Genomic DNA, 23,852 nt, shown 5'->3' on the forward strand with positions numbered 1-23,852 from the left:
ATTTGCTGCTTTTTAATTTAACCTGATATTTGTTCTCATGTGATAAAATAAAAAGAAAGTCCTGTGCTATCTGCTTGAGAATTTTGACTTCCACAATCAGCTCCACTTTCATGTTCTTCTTCCCAGAAAAATAATTCTAGTCTTTGCCATCTCTCATGTAAGCCTTAGCAGCTCTATATTCTTTTTATTCTCATTTATTGAACATTTTCAGACTCTTCTATCTACCTCGTGAGACAAGAGGATAAAAAGAATGAACATAGAGTTAATGTGGATTTATGGCATAATCCTGTGTTATCCTGATATTTTTTTTTTTTGCATTCTGCTCTATCTCTATTTAATAAATCCAAATAATCTTTTTTTTTTTTTTTTTTTTTTTTTTTTTGTAAGCTGCTGCTATACATTGCGGTAAATCAGACACTGATGACTGCTGCTGCAGGTTCTTTTTCCTCAGAGATTCCTGGAAATTCAAGGCTTTTCAGATTATTCAAGCTATACAGCTGATCACTGATGATTTGCATTGCCTTGCACTTCACCATGTTCAGAGCTGCCTGCCACCGTGATGCTCAGCCTCCCAGGGTGTTTAAATCCATCAGGTAACATGTTCACCATAAAGTGAAGTCGCCCTAAACCGACCACAATCTCCGACAGGTTTTAACAAACCAAACCACCTGGATTTTTTTGCGTACCTTTTCCATCATTTTCCCTGACAAAGTGTTAGGAAATATATCGAAACATTACTTCAAGTGTCTGTCTGAAATACTGCTATATTCCGGGTCACAAAATCCTGCCAGTATTCAAGCTCCACATTCAGTCCAAAAACTTCCCATAAAGGTGACCACATTTCTTGTTATGGTGTAAGTTAACCTTCAAGACCTATAGTTAAAGAATTTCCTTTTTAGCCTCCTGTTTGTTGGATGCAACCAAAGCACCCAGGTAAACAAACCTTTCCAAAACAGATTTGATTTTGGTTATGGTTTGTACTTGCAGCTTCCCTTGACATTTCCCATTTTCACATGGGAGAAGTACTTGACAGTAAGGTAAAACCAGCAATAAAAAAAATCAGAAGATAACATTTAAAGATTTTCACCAAGTCTACTGGCTACCATACTACACCAGCCTTGGGATGATGGCAAAGTTTATCTCACCCCAGAGTGAAGGGATGGCTTCTGATCTCTCACATCATTCTGGTTACCAGATGGTACCTAAGAAACAGGCTCATCTCAGCAAGAGTCTCCTGTACAGCCTTCCCCTGTCTCCTGGAGACCATGACTATCAGTATTTGAGACATGCTTTGTGATCAATCTGGTCTGACTTAAGCTTTCAAAATGAAAGAACTGAATTTTTTAAACCCAAAATCTGACATTTTGTTGTTGCTGTTTTGGTGCATAGGTCTTCAATGTTAAAACTCCAAGTACTGAAAAGTCACACCGGGGTCACATCTACAACCCTGAACATGTCACCTTTGCAAACTTCTTCTCTTGTGCTGTTTAAACCTTAACCTTGCTTGCATTGACTATGGGAATGATTGGGATTGCAAGAGCTTTACCACTGATAGTAAAGGCTCATGGGCTAACAGCTTCTGAGGTAGCAAATACTCATGAGTGCTCAGGCAAAGGTAGTAAAGTTAATACCCCTGTCAGGAGAGGGTGAAATGAAGGGAGGGAGTTTGAGGGTTCTGGTGCTGGTGGTTATGGTGGGAGGTAGTGACACGGCTGAGGCTGAAACCAAAGGCTCTCACTCTGCTGTCAGTGAACAAACAGTATTTCCTCTTAATTCACAGTCTTCCTTCCTGAAAAGAATCATATCTCACCACCGTTCAGATGGCTCGCATATGCCACGGGCATGATACAGGCAATGAAGCTTTGTATTAATCTACTGTCCAGATTGATAACTGTAAGGGGCAGCTCATAATGACCTCAACGTGATTAATCATGATACACATGTGATACCCATGCTCATTATTACTGGCCTCCAGAACAGCACTGCTAAGTCCTGCCAATACGCTCAGTTTAGTATCTGCAAGAGACAATACTGCAATTGCTGGCAAAGTATGCAGGAAAATTAAGGAGCAGCTAGTTCTGTGTTCTGTATCAGGCTAGTAAGCAGGAGTGTAGCAAAGCATGGGAATGTAAAAGCTACAAGGAATATCATATATTACCTTGATTTGATACTTTATTTTAAATAGGTGTCTGTATATGCTCATTTATTTTAAACGGTTGACTTGCAGAATTCTTGCTTGAAGAGGAATATATAGTGCACTGGCATGAAGGACACAACGCCTGCATAAGAGCTGATGAAGCCTATTTGGAAACAGAGCTACACCCCTATCTATTTCATAGCCATGCATGATGGTGTTGCCCTTTTAAGAGAGAGAAACTGTCTTTGTCTTGGTGTTGTACCTGTTAGAGTTCTTATGAGCCTGTGACATTTAGTTTCCCATAAAACACACCATGTGATGTTTTTTATATCATGTTCCGGGGACTCACATGCCATTGAACAACGCAAATATACCTGGGCATCAGTCCTTGGGAAAGTGGAATTAGTACTGTTTCTAGCCATGTAGACTACTGTAAACATGACAGCCTTACCTTCTGCTTCACACAGAAAGGTGAACTGAGTCAGAGACTTCAATCCTTTTTGTCAAAGACAGTGTAAAGCTTCCTGATGAAGATGAGACACAGTCCTGCTCTTCAAGGATACTGCTCACATGTGTGGGAAGAGGACCATTTTCTTGGCTAACTGGCAAGGGATGGAGCCAGTTCCCACTAGAACAAATTACCATCTTCAACTAAGGGCTTATCATATGCCTCTTAAATGTCCCCTGAATACACGGTAGTATGTATAGGCTGAAATTTCCAGTGTTCATATTAAATTGTATGGCAATTTCTTCCCTAGCAGAGAATAAATGTAAAGCAACATAGTTGTTAGACTGTGGACTTTGTTTCAAGAAGGTGCTCAATGTTCTCGATGATTAGCACAGCCCTGAGACCTGTATGAAAGGAGAACCTTCTGGTGAACCTCCTGTCTTCATGAAAATCGTCTTCTCTGCTCACAGAGTGTCACTCATGCTGAACAGAAATGTCCTGTCCAAGAGAAATGTAGCACCTGTGCACATAATAATGAGGTTTTCTGTTTCTCCTTCATTTTGTCTTTAACAGTGACCAAGGGTGTTGAATGTGTGGGAGGACCTCTTTGACATTTCCACATATATTGCTATAACTACCATATCCTCTGTTAATAGGAAACAGCTAGGAAGACCTTCAGCCCCAAGGCTGAACATATCTCCTCTGCTAGACACGCATCCAAAAAATGTGCCTAGCAACTGCTTGCCAAACACGTCTATAAATTCAAAAGCAAAGAGTCTGAATCAAAATAATTAGGCAAATTAATAGAAGAAAAATCTACTTATAGCTATAAAACACAGAGATAAGTCTTTTGATTCAGAAGATCTCTGAGCTAACTCAGGGTTGGGAGGGTGCTAGGGAAACCTTTTACTCCTTCTCTTACATTCCCCCTGGCTGGGCAGGGATGTGTGCCCATTGCAGAGAGCGGAGCAGGTTGTGAGGGTTTTACAATAACCTGCCTGTCTGGGAGTGCTGGGCTGGCTCTGTCTGCCCCTTCAGCTGAGACCTGTAAACACAACCAAAGCCAAAGTCTACTAGGATGACTCTGCAATGCAGAGACAGCAAAGAAGGGCAAGAGCCAACTCTCCAAGGGGACAAAACTTGTACTCATAAAGAATATTACTTGGATGTGAATCAATGTTATACAATAAATGAAGTGAATTAAACACAGAACCCTTTGGATGAATCTTTTAGCTTCATGCACATGCACTGAAGCTCAATAGCAATTCAGCACCATGCCCAGACTGCAATAACCAACCTGGCATGCGGGCCTTAAAAAGAATTTAGAGCGGAAACCTTTCTTTGACAAAGCAGAGTTTAGGAAGTAGTAGCAACACTGGGTATCTTCCCTACCAATCAAACAGAGATAAAAATAATATACATAGTGGCAGTCAATCAGAAACAATTTTTTCAGTCTTCTACATGCTAATACAAACTAATAAAACTATTTGAAAAGCGACAGAGCAGCTACATAGCAAATACGGCGAGGGGCTCCCTGTGCCAAGTGATTTTGAAGCACTATTTGAAGGTAAAAGAGGTAACTCCTGGTCCTGGTTTTGGCTGGGATACCACAACACCCCTAATCTGCTTATCCAGTGGCACATGAGTGTGGATGTAGGTGTGCTGAAGCTAGGGAGATCCCTGGAGTTCCGACAGTAAGAAGGGGACACATTATGTCCTGAAAGAACATAATATTCAAGAATGTTTTCTTTTAAGTCTGTTGGGGAAAAAAATAAATGAGAATAGGAGAAAAGAAGTCTAATGACTGATAGACTAATGAAAATGTGGACTTTATAAACGGCGAAAATTTGAATTTCCCAATGCAGTTCTGAACTTTGCTATTGTGGGCCTCAGTTAAAGTAACTGAGCTGTCTGTGGATAGACTTGTCTGCTCACTACAAGTTTGCTGCAGGATTAGACTCATTATTTGAATTTCCAGATCTTCAACAGTACTGTTTTCATGATATGGGAAAGCAAATTTAACTGATTGAATAGAGGAAAGCCTTTTTATAGCACTGACTTCTATGGACAAAAAGGGGTTTGCAATGCATTTGTTCAGATATTACACATGTAGAACAAAATTAAAATTCCCCTGGCCTTTACTGAGCCTTGGATCAGGTCCTTCTTGGGAAAAAAAAAAAAAAAAGCCAGATTACCACACAAATACAATATTTAATCTCCAGCTATTCTGCTTCAAACAGTGTAATTGGGTTCAATAGCTCCATGTTTATTATTATGGCCTATGCCTAGACATTAGCATAATAGAAAACATGGGGGGAAATGTCATACATACTCCCCCACACCTATGCAAATATAATTATAATTGCTCTCTGTATTTCACAGTAGACCTTTTGTGGGAATCATTATGCCTAATATGTCTAAAAAATATCTGTTATGTAAAAAATGTTTGAAATAGAACTTTCTTTTATTTAGCATTAAACAAACACGTCCAGCCAGGACTGTTGATACTACCTTGCCTATGCATACATACTGATGTATATGTTTATGTATATTACACAACAAAGTTTACTTGCTAAACGCAAACCTATACTTCAGCTACATGAAAAACATCCTCACTAATCAGCATCCACTTGTTGCACCTCCTCCGAAAGGACCAAATCTCTCTTAAAAGTACTGTTTCATGAGCATCTCTTCACACAACAGGCCTTTGCACAGCATTGCAAATTCATGGAGGAAATGAACTCATTCCATCCACTCTATATATCTGCATGAAGCCTTGCACAATGGGGCTGCAATTTATTTGGGGCCCCTGGGTATGACTGCCATACAAGTAGTAACTAATAACAACAGATCACCAGAGATGGCTGAGATGCATTGGCTGTAAGGAAAAAATAAAACCTGCTCCATAATAAGGGCATTTTACATCTTGTTGTATGTATAAATATAGTTGAAATGATAGGGCTTGATGAAAATCCTAGGGGCACCTCTTCAATCTCAATCTGACTTCTCAGACAATGGTAATAAAAATAAATTATGCTATGATTTGTGGAAAAATTACCAAGATTTAAGATTTCCACTAAAGACAACTCATGGAAATGTGTCTGTGAACAACTATAATCTCTTTCCTCTTTTTCTTTTTTTCTTTTCTTCTCTCTTTTCTTTTCTTTTCTTTTATTTTATTCATTTCTTCTCTTTTTTTTCTTCTGTTCTCTTCTCTTTTTTCTTCTCTTTTCTTTTCTTACCTTTTCCTCTCTTTTCTCTTTTCTTTTCCTTTCTTTTCCCTTCCTTTCCTTTTCTTCTTTCCCTTATTTTCCCTTCCTTTCCCTTCCTTTCTTTTCCTTTTTTGCCCCTTCTTTTTTTGTCTCCCCTGAATTTCCTATTTATGACGATTAGGCCCTAGCGCCAGACCCACCACTCCATTACAGTGCCTTGGACAAAGCGTGGATCCCGTGGGGCGAGGGCTGTTGCTCCTGCAGCGGGAGCAGGATGAGAGCCGTGGGGCTGAGCAGGCTGGGCAAGGGCGTCGCATTCCATCTTTACCCACCGACCTCAGCTGCAGCAAAAGGCAGGGCTCCACAGCCTGCTCCAGGTGGGTAACATTTCCAGACAGCAGCCCGGGCAGGCAGAGGACGAGGACGAGAGGAGCACGCCTGATGGATACTCCGTCGTTTGTGTGAAAAATTCTCAGGGAAAATTCTTTCTCTCCCTCTCAGGCCCCTAAACTCTTTGTGAATGGGGCCAGTGCAACATGTGGCCTTTCACCTCGCCCAAGAACCACTGCCAGACAGCCACACTCAGAGAATTGTTTGTTAATAGTCCAATTAGATAATTGCCATCTTTCACTCCTTTTGCTCTACATTTCCCATAAAGGAATGAATAAGGAGAGCAGCATGAAGAGGGCTTCTGCCCTGCAAGGTGACAAGAAGGACTGGAGCATGCTCTTTGCACAAGGCCATTTGCTTGAATTGAATCATTGTAGCCTAATCAACGGTCTTATTGGATTACTGGCTGTTGCGGTTCTCAAAGATATTGTAGCAGAGACAATGAAATAGCTAGAGTAAAACTTTTTTCTCCTTTAGTGGATCACACAGTTGAGATTTTTCACGGGCTATCTCTCTCTCCCCCTCCCTGCTTCCCTCCCTCCCTCCCTCTCTCCCTCTTTCCCCCCCTCTCCCTTTCTCCCCCCTCCTGGATCCACTGCACACAAAGCTGGCTTTTTTTTTTTCCCTTTCTTTTTTTTTTTTTTTTTTCAATGAGCAGGCTCTGCGAATAGGTTCAGTGTTTGCGAAGGTGCAGAATTAGCGCACACACACATGCACGCACACATACACACAGACACAGAGGGAGAAGCACAAAAAGCAAGTATCGGGACTGAAATAAGGAGAGGTAGGAGTTTAAGATGGCTGTCTGTGGGGAGATGTGTTAACGAGGATTTCTGCTGGCCAAGATAACCTGCTTCCTTGGAGAGATCTGCTTGAAGGAAGAACTTTTTGTGTGTGTGCGTGCTGGGATCTGTTTGTTTGTTTAGAATTCAGGGGGCTTTTTTTTTTTTTCCTCCACCCCCCTGCAACTGCATTTTTCCAGCTCTTCCTAGCAGCTTTATTCAGATTTATTTGGCGTGCTTTGGAGAAAGCCACTATATAATCGGGAGGTCAAAGGCATACTGAAGAAAGTTAATAATGGCTGCTAATGGTGCTAACAATTCAGGGTGAATCTTGTCAAAAGTTTTTTTTTTTTTTCCCTTCTCCCCCCCCTTTTTTTTTCCTCTCTCCTTTTTTTTTTTTTTTTTTTTTTTTTTTTTTTTCTGGAAGTCTCAGTCTTTTGATTGTGTGTTTCCTGAAAGCAAGACCAATCATTTCAGTTTATTCACTGGCTAAACTCTACTTGATTGGGGACAAGCACACAAACCATCCATTACGATCTGATATATTATCCAAACAATTTAGTGTATTCATGAGGTAACCTAAATGTGGAGGTTGCAAAATTACCCGTAATCAATTGAAACAGCGAGTGCGCGTCCCTCTGTGTGTCTAACAACTACATGTCTCTGTAATAAGGCAGACATTAAATCATTTTAGAGTTGTACCGTTGAGTACCTGATCACTGGGCGCTCTGGGAAGCTGGACAGTCACATTAGGACGCTGGGACTGAGGAAGCCGCTGCTTTTCCAGTGGGATAAAACCCGATCTTCCTAACTCAAGGTGCTTTACAGATCCCCACCGATCTGACCCTAAGCCGTGCAATATCCAGCATAGACTTCGTCTTCTTCTTCTTCTACTCTTCTATATTTTTTCGTTGTTGTTGTTGTTGTTTTGGTTTGGTTTTATTGCACTACATGTTTGGGAAACAAGACAAAATGGACGTTAGATGCAGTTCAGAGACTGAAGCTAACCGGGTCTCGAAGAACGGACATAAAGAGGGCAAAGAAAGCAAAGGGTCTGAAGGAAATATTTCTACTTCTTTTTTGAAGGATCAGCAAGGGACTTTTTCTGCCTCTGCAGCTACGGAAGACTGTAATAAAAGTAAATCTAGTTCGGCTGACCCGGACTATTGCAGGAGGATCCTAGTCAGAGGTATGAGCTCGAGGTGTTTGCAGGGTGGGGAAGGTGAGCGGTGCTCACGCCGGGGGACGGGTGATTTTGTTGCTTCGCTTCGGTCCGTCCCTAGGTGCTTTGCACCTTCCTGCAGCTCCGGGGCAGGGGTGGCCCCCCCGGCCGGGCTCTGCCTGCAGCCCCGCTCCAGCCCGCCTTGCTTTCGGTCAACCTCCGCCAGCGCCTGGGGGAAAAGTTAAGCCGCGGAGGTTCCTCCCCGGCTTCGCCCCGCACCGGGCCAGCCCCGCTTTTTTTTTTTTTTTTCCTCATCCCCCACCCCCCCGCCCCTGCTTTGCAGCTTTCCCGGGGTGCCCGTCCCCGAAGGGAGCCCGCCGGGGCCCGCGCTCCCCCGGAGGAGCCACGGCTCTGCCCGCCGGCCGGGCGCGCTCCTTCCGCGCCCGCGCATCCGCCGGCCGCGGCCGCGTACGGTGGCGCGGGGCTGCAGGTCCCGCCGGCTGCCGGGGCGGGCAGGAGGGGGCTCTCCGGAGGGCAGGGGCTCCCGCTTCCCCCCTCTCCCAACGCCCAGCAGAAAGGGCTATTTTTAAATAACCATCAGCCTTAAAATCAATGGAAGAATGACGAAGGGCTTTTTAATTTTATTTTTCTTATAGTTATACGTTTAGTTTTCCCCAGCCCTCGTCTCCTCTCCAGGCTAAACTAATTAAATCACTCTATTCCTACCCCCTCAAAAAAAAAAAAAAAAGCAACCAAACAACCTAAAGAAATTGAAGGCGTTTCAGTTTTATGAAGGTGCGTTTTGGGGGAGGAGGGAGAGAACCGAATCGGAACAAAATGAGTGCGAAGCAGGCCTTGTAAACAATAATTAATCCTTGCGAGACTGACTGACCTAGAGAGGGGTCAGACTAAAATGATGTGGTGGTCTCCGATTAAAAACGTACCGAGGAGGTAAAATTACGGAAAGCAAAGTTGGGAAGGCTTTAATGTAACATGAATCTGGCTCTAGCTTGACAGTCACGCTAATAAGATTTGTCCCGCTCTCCTTCGGTCGGAGCTACCAGAAAAGTGAGGTTTCTGCTGGCTGTTTGGTGCCCTGGTTTAAGGCTGTTCACCCCAACCCCTCCTGTTTGCCAAAATCCCAAAGCAGCGGCGGCGGCGAGGCTTTCCCGGGATGCTGGGTGGGCTGGAGGTGTCCCCACGGCGGGCAGGCAGCCAGCTCGGGGGAAGAGCTGCCTATGCCCAGAAAACTCCTGCCTGCCTTTTAATTATTATTATTATTATTATTATTATCATCATCATCATCATCATCGGAAACTTGTTCTGAAAATCTTTATTAAAAAAAAATGAGATTTTGTATTTTGAGGAGTGGTGCGCTGCGTGTGACGGCTTCCAACAAGCCCTAACCCGGAGCCCAGGGTGAACAAAGAGTAGTCCTGCGCTCCAGGCACAAAGCCCGGCCTGGGGGATCCCTCCTCAGCTTCCCAGAGGAGCCGTGGGTGAAGCCGCAGTGTCCTAACTGTCAATGCCATACATCCAAACCGATTTTTAAACGGGCTGAGGGGATTATTTCCAGAGACCTGGACCCCCATCGCTCCCTCCTTCGTCCTCTCCTGGTTTGGCTTTAATTTTTTCCTTCCTTGGCTGTAGTGGCCAGGTGCAGTGCCGCAATCTCAGGGACCCTGCACCGTCGTGACTCGGGTCTCGATCTTGAAGGCGCTGGCGACGGCTCTTTCCCTCGGAAAAATTAAAAAAAAAAAGGGGGGGTGGGGTGGGGTGGGAGGAAGAAAGGAGGGTTGCCTGCGTGTAAAGCTGCTTGCGCCTTTCTTTGCCAGATGCCAAAGGTTCAATCAGAGAGATTATTCTGCCTAAGGGGCTTGATCTGGACCGTCCCAAGCGGACCCGCACCTCCTTCACGGCCGAGCAGCTCTACCGCCTGGAGATGGAGTTCCAGCGCTGCCAGTACGTCGTGGGGCGGGAGCGCACCGAACTCGCCCGCCAGCTCAATCTCTCCGAGACTCAGGTAGCCCCCGAGGGACCGGAGCCCCGGCCACCCTGCCTTGCTCTGCCTGCGCCGCGCCGGCCCCGGGCCCCTCCGCGGGACCTGCCCGGCCCGGCCCGGGCATCCCCCCTGCGCGCCGGGCCCAAGGGTGGGCCGGCCCCGCAGCCCTGCGCGCCTCTTGCGCACCACCGCGCAGGCCCCGGCAGCGGTCGGGCAGGGGCGCGGGCCCGCTGGAGAGGCTGGGGTCGTCCCCGAGGTGCCCACGCGTGTCCGGAAGCCGGGGAGTGCGTGGCTGAGGCTCCCCGGCGAGGGGCCGTTACGGTTACGTGCGGCCGCGGAGGGGGAGCCGCGGAGGGGGGCTGCTGGCTGCGCGGGCGCGCACACCCCCCTGGGTTGGTCCGCGCCCGCAGGGCTCTGCGCAGGGCCCGGCGGCCCGGCCCGAGCGGTCCGCGGCAGCTCAACCACGAAGCCAACCCCCCCCCCCAGGACCGGGGCGCGCCCGCCCCCACCGGCGGCCGCGGGGAGCCGCCCTGTCCCCGCCGGGGCCCGGCGCCGGTGCCGGCTGCCCCTGGGCGCGGAGATGCGCGGCTGCGGCCGGGGAGAAGCGAGGGGAGGCCGAGCCGCCCCCAGCCCGCAGCACGGGACCACAGCCGCCAAAAACCTGGGGCGGGGGGGCTGGCACCTTCCCCCGGCGGCTGCTGGGTTAGAGCTGTTGGGTCTGAGCGCTGTTCCGAGTGCGGGGGGTGCGGGGACGGGCTGCAGCCTGGGCTCTGTTTGGAGTCCCTGTATTTCCGAGGGGGCGAATGGCCCCGCATCCTGCCGGCAGCGCGGCCGTGGGCCGGGGGCGGCCAGAGGGGCAGAACCGCGGCAGAGTGCGGGAAAGCATCTAAAAAGCCCGAACTTCTGAAAGCCGGTTTCATATTTCTGCAAAATATCACACAACAAGAAATTCCCCTGACAAGCTAATTAACTTTTTTTCTTTCCCCTTCCGGATAGGAATGACAAGTTCAATAGCTCGTAGGTTACAGAAACCGCCGTGGGTGTTTTTTGTTTTGTTTGGGATTTTTTTTGTTTGTTTGTTTTTGAGGGGCTTCCAGGATTCCTTTTTAAAGTTACGTTTTTTCAAGTGGGTGGGGAGGGGAGAGAGACTGCCCCGGAGGTGAGATTGGGAGAGAAGGGCTGTTGCGGCAGTGCCCCGGGGAGGCGGCTGGACCTGGGCGGGGGGGGGGGGGCGGCCGGGCCGCGGTGCGCGGTGCTGGGGGCCGCGGTCCGTCCCGCCGCCGTGCCCGGCGCTGTGGCTGAGCTGGCTTAGAATAAAGCGGTGGGGAAAGGGCTGGATGCTGCTCCCAGGGAGCTGCTGGCGTGCAGTAAATAGGATAAAGTGAGACGGATCGGGTTAAAGATACAGTGCGATAAAACGAGCCAAGGGCTCCCTGATTCCCCTCTGCCCTCCCGGGCGTACCCCGAAGCCGGGAGCAGCCAGGTTCTGTGTATGAGGGGTCGCTTTGTGCGTTTTTAAAGCGCTCCCCGTTACCGAGCGCCTGGCGGGAGCCCCGCCGCCCTCCGCCGCAGCCGGACCCCGCCGCCCCGCCGAGCCGTGCCGGGGTCCCGGGGCGCTTGGCGGGGGCCGCCCGTTGCCCCCCACCCCCACCCCCCCCCCGCCCCGCTGACCCTGCCTCTCTCCCCGGCCTGCAGGTCAAGGTCTGGTTCCAGAACCGGCGCACGAAGCAGAAAAAGGACCAGGGCAAGGACTCCGAGCTGCGGTCGGTGGTGTCCGAGACCGCCGCCACCTGCAGCGTCCTGCGCCTGCTGGAGCAAGGCCGGCTGCTCTCCCCGCCGGGGCTGCCCGGCCTCCTGCCGCCCTGCGCCACCGGCGCCCTGGGCTCGGCGCTGCGCGGACCCGGCCTGACGGCGGGCAGCGGCACCGCGGCGGCGGCGGCGGCTCCCGGCGGCGGCTCCCCGCACCCGCCGGCCGCCAGCAGCGCGGCCGGGCCTCCCCCGCCGGCAGCGCTGCACGGAGCGGCCGCCGCCGGGCACGGGCTGTTCGGGCTGCCGGTGCCCGCGCTGCTGGGCTCGGTGGCCGGGCGGCTGTCCTCCGCGCCCCTGGCCGTGGCCGGCTCGCTGGCGGGCAACTTGCAGGAACTGTCGGCCCGCTACCTGAGCTCGTCCGCCTTCGAGCCCTACTCCCGGACCAACAATAAAGAAAGCGCTGAGAAAAAAGCACTGGACTGACTCTAAGTAACTTCCCCGTATTTATATTTATAGTCTCTATTTGTGGCGGTATTTATGGGACGGGCGGCGCGGCGGCCTGCCGCAGCCCCCTCCCTCGCCGCCGCCTGCGAGTCCCGCGGCGCGGCTCCTCCGCGGGCCGGGGCGGAGCGGAGAGGGGCCCGGGGCGGAGCGGGGCCCGGCGCCCGCGGGGCAAGGCCAGGCGGCGGCCGGGGCCGGGGCGCGGCGAGGGGCTGCGGGCGCCTCCCCGGAGCCGGGCGGGAGCGGGGCAACCCCCGCAGCTCTCCCTGCCCCGCCGGCCCGGGGGTCTGTCTATCCGTTCGGGGGAGGGGGGGTGTTTGTCTGTCTGTTCGTTTGCTTTGACGCCGCTAGGAAAGGGACGGAGAGGGCGAGCGGCCGGGGTGCGGTGTGGCCGGGCTCTTTCTGAGCGGCTTTAGCCAACGCCGAGCGAGGGAGAAGGATTCCGGGGAGGAGGATGGAGCTGCCAGGTGATGCCCGGCCGTCCCCGTCCCCACCCCGCCCCAGACTTCAGTGACTGCCAAGCACAAGGGTCTGGAGGATCCACCTGTGCCCCCCGCTCGTCCCGCACGCCCCGCACGCAGCCCCCGGAGCGCCCTGCCGCTCGCCCCCAACACCAGCCAGGGAAACACACAGCGACTTCGCTTTTTCACCTTAAACCCCGCATGTGGGAAGGGCCGGAACGGACTGCCTTGGAGATACACGGACGAGCGGGGAGACAGAAACCAGGGGCTGCAGAGATTTTGAATAAAACTGTCTCTCCCTTCGAGATAACACAACGCCCCTTTTTTTTTTTTTTTTTTTTTTTTTTTTTTAATTTGCATTCCCACGGGCCAGTCCTGCGGACCTTATCTGCAATAGCAAATCTGCAGATAAATAATGGAAGTCGCGACTCGATTTGCATCCAGATCTGTTGCGATGGTAATTTTTCTTTTCCTTTTTTTTTTCTATTTGATTTTTCCAAATAATTTCAATATGCATCTAAATAAGAAAAAAAAATAAATCTTTAGCCTTCCTTCCTCCTAAAATAACCCTCTCGTATATCGATCATACTTCCTTTAATTCGAACGTAAAATATTAAAACCGTATCTTTTATTGTTATTTTTGTACTTTAAAATACATCTGTGTAACAATCTTTTTTTTTTTTTCCTTCATAATTCTTACTGCTATTTTCTCCACAAACATATGTATTTCACCTTCTAGTATTTCGGATCGAATATTTCCTGTTCAATTTCGGTACTTGAATTTGCCAGAAAAGGGATGCTGTACTTAGCTAGTTCTTTGGGGTAAAATAATAATCTTTACTTTGGTTTTTAAGTTTCTCTTCTTTTCTTTAAAGTTTAACACATGGCGTTTACAAACTGTATAAATACGTGCCACCAAACTGTAACCAAAAAAAAAAAATTACAAAAAGTGGAATGGTTGCTGTAGAATATAGAATTAATTATAGACACCAGAACTGGACAGAAGGAACTGGACAGAAAGAAAATAGTAATTTTATTGTAAATTATTTACTTCTGAAGTTTCTAGGCAATTAGTCGGGAAAAAATAATGGATGAATCGAGCGCTGAGCCCTTGCTACTAACTTTTGTTCTGAATGTTTTGGATATTTGGATGTTTTGTATTTATGTGGTGAGAGTGAAATATATTATATCTATATGATGACGGAATTAGGTGTATTTTCGTCTTATATTCGTAGCACCCAAATACTTAATCTAATACCTGCGCTGCCAAAAAAAATATAATCCTATCCCTAGGTAACGGTCCCCATTTTTAATTTTTTTTAATTTTATTTGTAATTTCGGAAGCGGGGGGTTGCAAAGAAAGTCCATTTCGTGGAGCGGGATCGCGTCTTCCTGGGACATTCCCGGTCCCCTCCCCGGCTCCCGCCCCCCCACCGCAGCGCCCCGCGGGCCCTATTCCCCGCCCGTGGCCGGGGCCGTGGCCTTGGCCGGGGCTGCGCGGGGAGGCAACCCGGGTGCCCGGCCTGCCCGGTGCCACCGCCGGTGCCACCGCCCGGCTCCGCTGCCCCGGCGCGGGGGTCGGCGCTCCGCACCCGCTGCCTGCGCGGGTGCCGGGCCGGTGCATATGGATGCGCGCACGTGTGTGCAGGTCTCTATATCCGTATAACCATATATAAATATACATACTTATATGAATATATATGTGCTGGTGTGCATAAATACGGATATTTCTAAGAGCCTTCTAAACAGCTCTCGCTTCCACGCTGGTTGGCAGCAGAGCCCGAGAGCCCTTCGCTGGGAAGCTGCGTGGGGCAGAACCCACGGAATTTCAGGACCCCCCCCCGGCCCGGCTCCTCCGGGGCTGCAGGCGCGTCAAACTGCGGCTGCCCCGGCCGATCCCCCTGCAGCCCCCTGGCACCTGCCTGCCCCGGGGCTTCCCCCGGCCATGGCGCCCGGGACGACCTCCGCTGGGCTTTGCCGTGAGCTGGCCCGGCCAGGACAGGTGCTTTGCTCAGGGTTAAAAGGGAAGGATGTGGTGGCAATGGTGATTTGCTTTCTCCTTCTTCTTCTTCTTCTTCTTCTTCTTCTTCTTCTTCTTCTTCTTCTTCTTCTTCTTCTTCTTCTTCTTTTAAAGTGTGTAGAACTGATCCGGGGAAGGGCAAGCCCGGGAGAAGCAGGAGATCGCAGGTGACATTTGAAGGGGTGACATTGAAACTGCTGGTCAAGGCTGCAAAACTTCAAGGGGAGGGGAGGGGAAGCAGGCTGAAAAAGAAAAGAGCTGAGGGTGGCAAAACAGATCTGCCAGGGAGACCCGGGGGGAGAGGACAGTTTTCCTTTTCTGCCTTGACTGGGTGGAGCGCAGAGCATCACCCGCAGCCTGGACAAAGAGATGAGCCCTGGCCTGGGTTGCTTTTGCCAAGAAGGCAATCGCCAGTGCCCAAACCTTCCCCGGGCTCCCCTGCCCCGCATAGGGCCCTCCTGGGTAATGAATTTGCCCTGTCCCACAGGGACGTCCCTGCCATTGAGACGAGCCCACTTCATTGCCCAGATCTACTGCCGCACGGTGAGCCACATGGAGCACCAGCACAGAGGGGTCCAACCAGAGCTGTATCAGGTGCCTTCCTCTAAAAAGGGGATTTCTCTGCTATTCTTTTAACTGGAGAATGGTGGGGGGCCGTTCCTGTCTCCTCACACAGGTACTGTGAGGCCTTTTTCCCTGGTTGCTGGCCTGACCTGCAGTCCCAGGGCTGGAGCCGTGCTCAGTGTAAGCTCTTTGCTCCTCACCGAAGGCAATTTAAGCCAGTGCCAAGCTGAACTGCCCATGCTAAACCAGAAATCCTTATTTTACAGCTTTGCAGCCCTCAGTATACATGTGAAGAGCTAGACATTTTGGTTCTTATTACTATTATTATTAATTATTTCTGAGTATTAAAAAATAAGGATGTGCCCTGTGGTGTGAAGGCGTCTTGTCTAAGCATTGAAGTAAAATAAATACTTCAGGACATTATTCATTTTTTTCCTCCTGTTTCCTTCACGTTCCACCAGTCCTACCTCTGTACCAGAGGCTGCTTCTGGGCTGGGGTCAGAGCAAAAGCTGGAGGCTCTCTGCTCCCATGCGGGGTTACCACAGCCCCCTTCCAGTCTCTGCTTGTGACTCAGGTCAAAACCCTGGACCCCAACAGGGAGGGAGGCAATTTGTTTTTTCCTTTGAAACTTCCAGTATCTTGAATGCATGGGGTTCCTGGGTGCTAAACCCCTTTCTTTCTACAAGAGAAACAAGTAAAACATGTTAATCTGATTTCTGGAAAAGAAGAAGGGAATACCACCTGTAGCTGTGTTGCTGCATAGGACAAGTTTAAAATTATGCATATCCATATATACAGTGAGCCTGAATCAAAAAATCTGTTTATAAATAAGTCCTGTTTCTTTTTTTTTTTTTTTTTTTTTTTTTCCTACTACACCAAAACTGTTCTGAATCTGTGTGCTGCCCAGAGACACTGCTTGCTTGTTTTCATTGAAATGCTGAATTTCATTCTGCTGGAGCAATGAACACAAACCACCCTCCTGAAGCCACTTGCAGCTGAAAGGTTTTGTTGCGTTTCATGTGGTATTGCTATTTGTGCCCATCGCTGCAGCATCTGAGCTCAAAGTGAGGAATATTTAGCTTATGCAGAAGGAGCATGTGTGAGTGTGAGGGGCGGGAACACTTAGTAGGAAAGCAAACAAACAGAATATCAATCTATCTCCAGCAAAATTTTTTTTTTTTTAAATGAAATAATGAAAATATTTCTGTGGCAGGCAGACTTCCTCAAACTTTCCTTTAGCAGCAGCTACACGTAGGACTTAGGGTGAGCAGGCAATAACAAAGACTGAGGGCAGTGTGGGTTATTTCAGTTTGTTCAGCTGGACCTGAGGAATATTTTCACAGGTACACGGACAGAGTGCCTGGTCCTGTGGCTTTCAGGAAGGCAAAACTCTCAGGATCAGCTCCAGAGCACTCAGGGTGAACACAAAACAATGTTAGCTGGGTCCATGTAGGGAGAAGAGGAACTAGTCTATTTAGAGGATTTTTTCAAAAGCATTTGCCCACCCACTTAACATAGGCTCTGCTTTATTTGCTGCTCCTCCATATCCCTCATGCCAGGGATTAGTGCAGCTTCTGACCATTTTGTCTCCATTTGCAACCCTGTCATCAGCCCGAGATGCATGACCTTGTGACATGTAAAAAAGCACACGAGGTCCCTGATTAACTTTCGAGTATTTTATTTCTTTAGAGAAAAGAAAAAACACTTCAAAAGAATAACTCTTGAACAAAATCAAGTCACAGTCACTGGCAAGTGTTTAACAAAATTACCAGGGAAGCTAAAGCGGAATCCATCCATGCAATGCTGTTTATGTGGCAGCCATAATATAAACTGTGACCCTGGACCACAGCTGTGGTCCAGAGTGCTGGCTGGCAGAAGCTGACATGAAACGTTTCTGACTCAGATGTAAGAACTCTCTAAGCAGTAGTTTACTCCCCACCTTGCTGCTTCTAATAATTGCTGAGAAACTTAAGCACAGTGTTTATTGTCTTTCTAGATGTAGTTTTTACTGTTAATGCTGTTCATCTCTGTGAGTGACTGATTCTAATTTGAATGTTAAGTCTTAAATATTTCTAGTGGAGTGAGTTCCACGGTCAATCATATATAGAACAAAACCTATTATATTCTGCATATTAATTTTTGACTTTTTGTTAACATGAATAGTCCCAAGTTCTGTCATTAGAAGCAGCAGAACAGATGTTCTCCAGCTACTTTCTGCAACCACATCATTTTTAATTCTTTTACCACATTACCTCTTCTTCGTCTCCTTTCTATGTGAACAATCAAAATCCTTTCAACTTCCTTTCATGCATAGTTCTTGCAAACTGCACTTAATGTAACTGTTTGCCAAAAGGTGCTGCCTTTTCCTTCTTACTCTCCCTATGAAAAAACAAAGTAACAAATTATCAGAACCTTTTCCTCTTTGGCTATCTGCAGCCCATTCTTCTGTTTGATCTCAGCTGTTGCTGTGAACAATGATGAAAACATCGCACCAGTAAGGATTCACACCGAATACAAACCCTTACTGGACATGGTGGTGCTGCGGTCAACGCAGTAAGACTGGATCACAGGCCTCAACTGCTGAGCTGCTGCAGCCTGAGTGAATTAAAAGTGTTTTCCATCTTTCAGCTGAAGCAGCCAGCCAAGGAACCAGATGTAGCAGAGGACAAATTAAACAGATTGATCCACACAAGCCTGGTCCACAAAGTTTGTCACAGAACAGGGTACATCTACCTGGTATAGGACCTCTTCTACAGCCCAGCAGCACATCACTGAAGATGCATGAAAAACAGACCGTGAGACCGATGGCAAACCAAAGGGAAACCGATTTTTTCAATTCTGTCCCAAAAAGATAAAATAATTAATGTTAACATGAATTTGAATAATTTCTAAGGTGGGTATCCCTTACATATTCAGTAATTCCCTTGCTTTTTCTATTAGCCTGGCTGTACAGGGATCAGCCTGGAGAAAATTTTGCAAGGGAAACCTCACTGAGTTCTTGTTCTTTTAGATTTCCTACCACAATTTTTTTGTCTTATTTTAGTGCACAGAAAAGACAAAGGGGTAGAAAGAAACTCATGCTGGCAAGCATCAAGTTAGCAAGTCAGGAGCTGTGGCTTCAAGGATTCAGACTGGATATTGGGAAGCAAGCCAGCCAGGAAACAGAGAAAGATGAGGAAGGTTACTGAGGCCACACGTGGGAAAAAGTTGAAGATAAACATGTGAAAGGTCAATTGAAAGAAATCCTTACCCTCGTTACAAAAATGCAGAGAGAGAAGCAAGCAAAGGACAAAATAATGTGTATGCAGAAGCATGGAAGGATGTCCTCGCGGCTTAGCCCCCAGCCTGATACTAAGAGCAGGAGACTAGTTCTTGTTTTTACCAGAATTTCTATCTGGTCCTAAGAACATTGTTAATCACTGGCCAGTGAGTTTCTTGCTGCTCTTCCTCTGAAATGGGAATACTGACACTCATCTAAATCTACGTAGAAGGAGGTATCAGTATATACTCCTGTTTCAACGAAGGTGAGGCAAAATCATGACCAAAAATTTAATGGCCACCACAGGCAACTCCAATCCACTGCTTGCAGTCATTCCCTCCCATTAGCCCTCATCATTCTTCCTCTCTCTCTTTTCCTGCCTGGCCTCATCAATTTAAACCTCTAAAGTATGCCTACCACTAATCTTTCTGAGGCCTCTAAATATTTTTATAAACCAAATCCTAAATGGAAGTCAGAAGTAGGCAGGAGAATAAAGTGTATGCTGCCGTACAAAGCTAAGAAGGGATAAATAGACAATCCAAGGCATCCTGAGTGCACACTCCAAGATAATCTCTATACTTCTCTGGACACAGCACTGTGAACATCCTCAAGATTATCGAGATGAATTAGTAAATAAGAACCCATTTCATCAGGTGTTGAGGGGGACTTTAATTGTGCTCAGGTTCCAAATGGGAAACTTTATACTGTGGCCACAGATGTTAAAACAACAGAGCCTTATGGAAACAGTCTTGGATTACCACGGAGTGAAACATTTTTAATGAAAGGGATTATGCTTGTTATTTCTTAATGCATTGTGTCTTCTTAGATATTCTTACTGTCATTATTATTATTTACCAGGAGAACTGATAGTTACTCCTACTTAAATGTGTTCACATGCATATTTCGTACTTTCTTCCATTGGTACAGTTCTAACATGGTCCTAGGGAAAATAGTGTGATACATGGATTAGTTGCCCTTTATTAAGTTATGAGTCTATGAAACTCATTGGGTTTGCTTCTTTCCCACTTGCCAATTCTCCTATTGCTTTTACTCGATGATATCAGATCCCTTGTCACGTAGGGTTTAAATGGTGTTTTGTAAGTAGTTGACCGCTGTAGATCATATTGATACTTCAGTCTTAGTGCAGGCCATTGGTATTCAGAATAACTTTTTCATTAGAAGAGCCAAGTGGGGAAAAATCCAGAGGAATTGATCTAAACATTTAAGCATGGAATTTACCTATTGCAAAGGGAAAGAACCATCATATAAGCAGTATTTCCAGTTCATATATTAGTTTGTGTTTCATTTCCCATTTCAGCTCCTGAAATTTCTATCCAGGATTGTGATAGTCAGACAGTGGCAAAGGTCCTCCAGGGAAGTGGCTTATATGCATGGACTTTCACAGAAGGAGGGTTCTAAGATGTATACATAAAAGAAAAAATGGCCATCTAATCAGGCACCAGAAACTTTTCTTCAGAAATCTGGAATTCCTAAGAAGTATGTTCAATGCTGAGAACAAATATGTGAAAGTTATTTGAGGGAGACTGATTAACGGGGAAAAGATGAAACTCAATAAATATGGTATTTACTTGAAATCTGTTTCAAAATAAACCACAACAACCAAGTAAAGAAGAAATATTTTCATTGTGTTGGAAGATGCCCAAATCACGCTAGTCAGAATATATCTCCTAGAAACTCTTCCCCTGAATAGGAGTTCTGAGCATGTATTTACCGTCCCTGGGGGACAGTGAGAACTGTTTCTGTGATGGGATGGTGTTACCACCTCAAAACTTCTTCATGAGCCAAACCTCGTATCCATCTGGATATAATTAGCATGAAACCTAGGTTATGAGCTTTATCTTCATCTTGTTATTTATAGCTAAGACAAATTTTCTAATGTTGTAGCTAAATGTCTGTATGCTGCTGTTGGGCGGTCAGACACATGAATCCAAGTGGAAAGATCCTGTGATGTTCCAGAGTGCCAGCTCAGCCAGTGAGGCCTCAAGGCACAGCATCTTTGACCAAGGCGATCATCTCCTTCTGCAAGAGTGCCCTAAGTGATGCTACAAAACGAAATTAACAGCAATAACACAAAGATTTGTAGGATCTCTTTACGTAAAACTGCTCATGTTCAGAGAGAAACCCGCTCCCAGTGCAAGCCCAGGCACGCCCGGGTGTGCTGCTGCAGGACCTCCCTTGCCTTGCTCCGCGGTGTGCCCGGCGAAGGCAGAGCCTGTTCCTTGGCTGGGAGCTGCCAACGCATGCGTGGCCAGCCAGGAGCACCCCGGCACGGACCTTGCCGTTCTCTCGGAGGGAGAAGCCGCTCCACGCTGGCAGGGCCCGTCCCTGCACCCACGGCAGACCGGGCCCCGTCCCGGCCCTGCACCCACGGCAGGTCGGGCCCGCCGGGGACCGCGGTAGAAGCCGGGTCCGCTCAGCACCGCGGACAGCGGCGGCCCCTCCGCGGGGCTGTCCCGGGCCGCGGCGCATCCCGGGATGCGGGCACCGGGGGACAGGCCGGGACAGGCCGGCGGCCCGGCGGCAGGGCTCGGCCAGCAGCGTTGGATGGGCTTTGGCGGACGTGATTTGAAGGCACCTCAACATGTATCTGTAAAGTAGCTCTTGAGAAAACCAAAACCAGAGGTCAGGGATGACATGCCATGTCATGAATCTCTTTAATTAGGGAAGGGAATTTAGCAAAGACAAGATTATTTCAGCTGAAGGACTCTGTTGCTGCAATACCCTTCTGCTCCCACACCGCACACCTTCATCAGGCAGCTTAGCAGCTGAACGCAGCCCTGCTTGCTACTCTCACCGTATCACCATCTTCCCTGACCTCTACAGGATCCAAATGCACACAAAACACAGTTTTCTCCTACCGCAGCCAACAGGAACAAACTCATCTCCTTGACATCACTTAAAAGAGATTTCTAAGACTTACAGATGACCAGGATCCTTATTTAGCAGCATTTACTGCTCTTTCCAGATCCATTTCTGGAAAATTTATGCTGGACAGCATCACATTAGAACAGATGCAGTGGAGCCAGAACATGCGGACCTCGGCTGGTAATCAGAGAGCTCCAGTACTAGCACCTTATCCATTTGCGTTCCCTTTTCATTCTGCTCCCAGTCTTACTTAGTGTATGCTGTAAGATTTGCAGGTCAAAACTCTTTCCTGCTATGCGTTTGCATAATTAGGCCAGTCAGTGAACATTGCTTTAATATGAATAACAATAATAAACAGCTTTTCAATCCTTGAGCATATAGTAAGTGCTGAAAACTCTACAGCCAGAAGTTCAAGCCCTTTAATGAACTGTAATGCTAGTTTATAGCTAAACCAAGATAAATGATAATTTTCTACCTATTCATTTGGTTTCACAGCCTAGAGAGCAGATACACCACTTTCTAGATGCATGTGGATACACCACCATTATAAAATACCACTGCTAGCTCCTGTGGGACTATATAAGTATTAAAATGAAAGAAAGATTTATGGAATTCACCTGTTTGAGAGCTTCCAAGAAATTTAGGATCTGGCTATGTTTATACATGTGAAGGCTTCTGTCAAGAAGAATCCTGGAAACTGCCCGTACTCCATAGCTGATTGGTGTGGGTAAGCAGGTAACACAATAAAACCCCTGCAGAGATGAAGAAGATTCTGCAATGTCCATTTATGCTGGCCAAAGCAGTGAGAATCCCAACAGCAAAGCAAATCCAGGGCAGCCATTTTGATAACAGGAAAGGAACAAATGCATAAAGTGACCTCTCCTGAAAGCTGCATCAGCACAGAGGGGTCTCCGAGGAAATATTTCTGCCTAATTACATGGCTTCCTAAAGTGGAAGATGGGAAGATGGCAAATACTGGTTCTTTCAGATCAGGATCCTGAGATGGATAAACTTTGGTGGAGAGCAGAGTCTTTTTTGCCTTGGTTGCTCTGAACTTTATTGCTTAAGATTTAAAGGCAGAGAGTAGACAAAACCTTCAGCTAGGTTTTTTTGACATTTTCATGAAGACCTATTAGATGTCCCATTGTAAGTTCTTGATGCGTATAGATCAAGGGGTCACAAGTACCAGAAGAAAGAGAAAACACAATTCAACTTGTGTAAAACAAAATTCTTACATATGATTTGCTTCTTGTCTATCAGCTTCAGATTAACAGGGCGAGGGAGTTCTGTACTTGCAGGGTATGATTTGGCAGGTGGTGTAGGCAGCACAGCGTGGGGAGTACCAAACTGTGTGTGGGTTAATATTGAGTCTATTAACTCCTGGCAGCCTGGTCTGGGATACCAACCAAATGTTTCTTGCCTTTTAATACCTCTTGCATCAGTGCTAGTAAGCAACATTTTTAGTCCTGATTAATGTCAGAATTAATCTGCTGGTGAACTCATAAAATAATGTTCTAGAACTGGCGAGTTCTGTACCACAAAACAGTGCTTGCAGGACTGGAATCCAGCTCTTTCCATAGCTAGAACTTTATAATGAGTATGGACCAATTTTCCTCTGTATTCAGGATTATTTCAAGCCCAGAACTCAGGATTCAGTTGAGATGTGCTTTAGTTCACACATGAACAATAATTTTAAAAGATGTAGAATAGATTCTACTTCTGAAACAAAGTATTCTACAGCTGACTAGTTAAAGGTCAGCTGAAACACTAGACACTGTCTGAACCAGCATGTTCACTAGATGATCACTAGTTAATGTAATATTACTTGGCCTGTGTTGCTGTGTAATAAATATTCTGCCCCATGCATGTCTGTGCACAGCGTGCTTTAGGAGAAGGAAAGGGAATAGCACAGGCAGCACCATTTTTTCATGGGTTATCCTGCAACCATATTAAAAAGAGTCAACAGTAGTATTTTCCAAAATGATGTAGAAAGAGATCTTACCTGGAAGCAAATAACTTAACAGCCTTATATGGCCAACCATTTTTTACAGGGAAAGTAAAATTTTAGAAAGAGAAGTTTGGAAATCTCTCAGTGGAGAACTTTGAGCCTGTATCATAGAGATGCATTGGAGACAGCTGAAGGAAAAACATAAGACTTCGAAGCCTTCGAGTACAAATTACCATTTAGCTAGTACTTAATACTGGACCATGATCCTGCAGCCCCATTTACCACAAATTCTTGCTGTGTGTATTTGGCAGCATAAGGCCTTTGGGGTCA

At 47.3% G+C, this 23,852-nt stretch overlaps 1 protein-coding gene across 1 annotated transcript; it reads left to right on the plus strand.

The window, feature by feature from the left end:
- The first annotated feature begins 7,716 nt into the window (after positions 1-7,716).
- On the plus strand, positions 7,717-13,086 carry VAX1 (ventral anterior homeobox 1). The gene is made up of 3 exons (XM_055720885.1): positions 7,717-8,158; positions 9,967-10,154; positions 11,829-13,086. The coding sequence occupies exons 1-3, from the start codon at positions 7,921-7,923 to the stop codon at positions 12,363-12,365; spliced, it is 963 nt and encodes a 320-aa protein (XP_055576860.1). The 5' UTR covers positions 7,717-7,920; the 3' UTR covers positions 12,366-13,086.
- The last annotated feature ends 10,766 nt before the right edge of the window (positions 13,087-23,852 follow it).

Source organism: Falco cherrug, chromosome 9, assembly GCF_023634085.1.
Source record: "Falco cherrug isolate bFalChe1 chromosome 9, bFalChe1.pri, whole genome shotgun sequence".
Lineage (NCBI taxonomy): Eukaryota > Metazoa > Chordata > Aves > Falconiformes > Falconidae > Falco > Falco cherrug.

Bases quoted from the DNA above. Each gene is read 5' to 3' on its own strand.
- VAX1 (XM_055720885.1), top strand. From the start codon at position 7,921: ATGTTTGGGAAACAAGACAAAATGGACGTTAGATGCAGTTCAGAGACT. The intron at 8,159-9,966 runs GTATGAGCTCGA...TTTCTTTGCCAG, and splicing joins CAGGAGGATCCTAGTCAGAG to ATGCCAAAGGTTCAATCAGA. The intron at 10,155-11,828 runs GTAGCCCCCGAG...CCCGGCCTGCAG, and splicing joins TCAATCTCTCCGAGACTCAG to GTCAAGGTCTGGTTCCAGAA.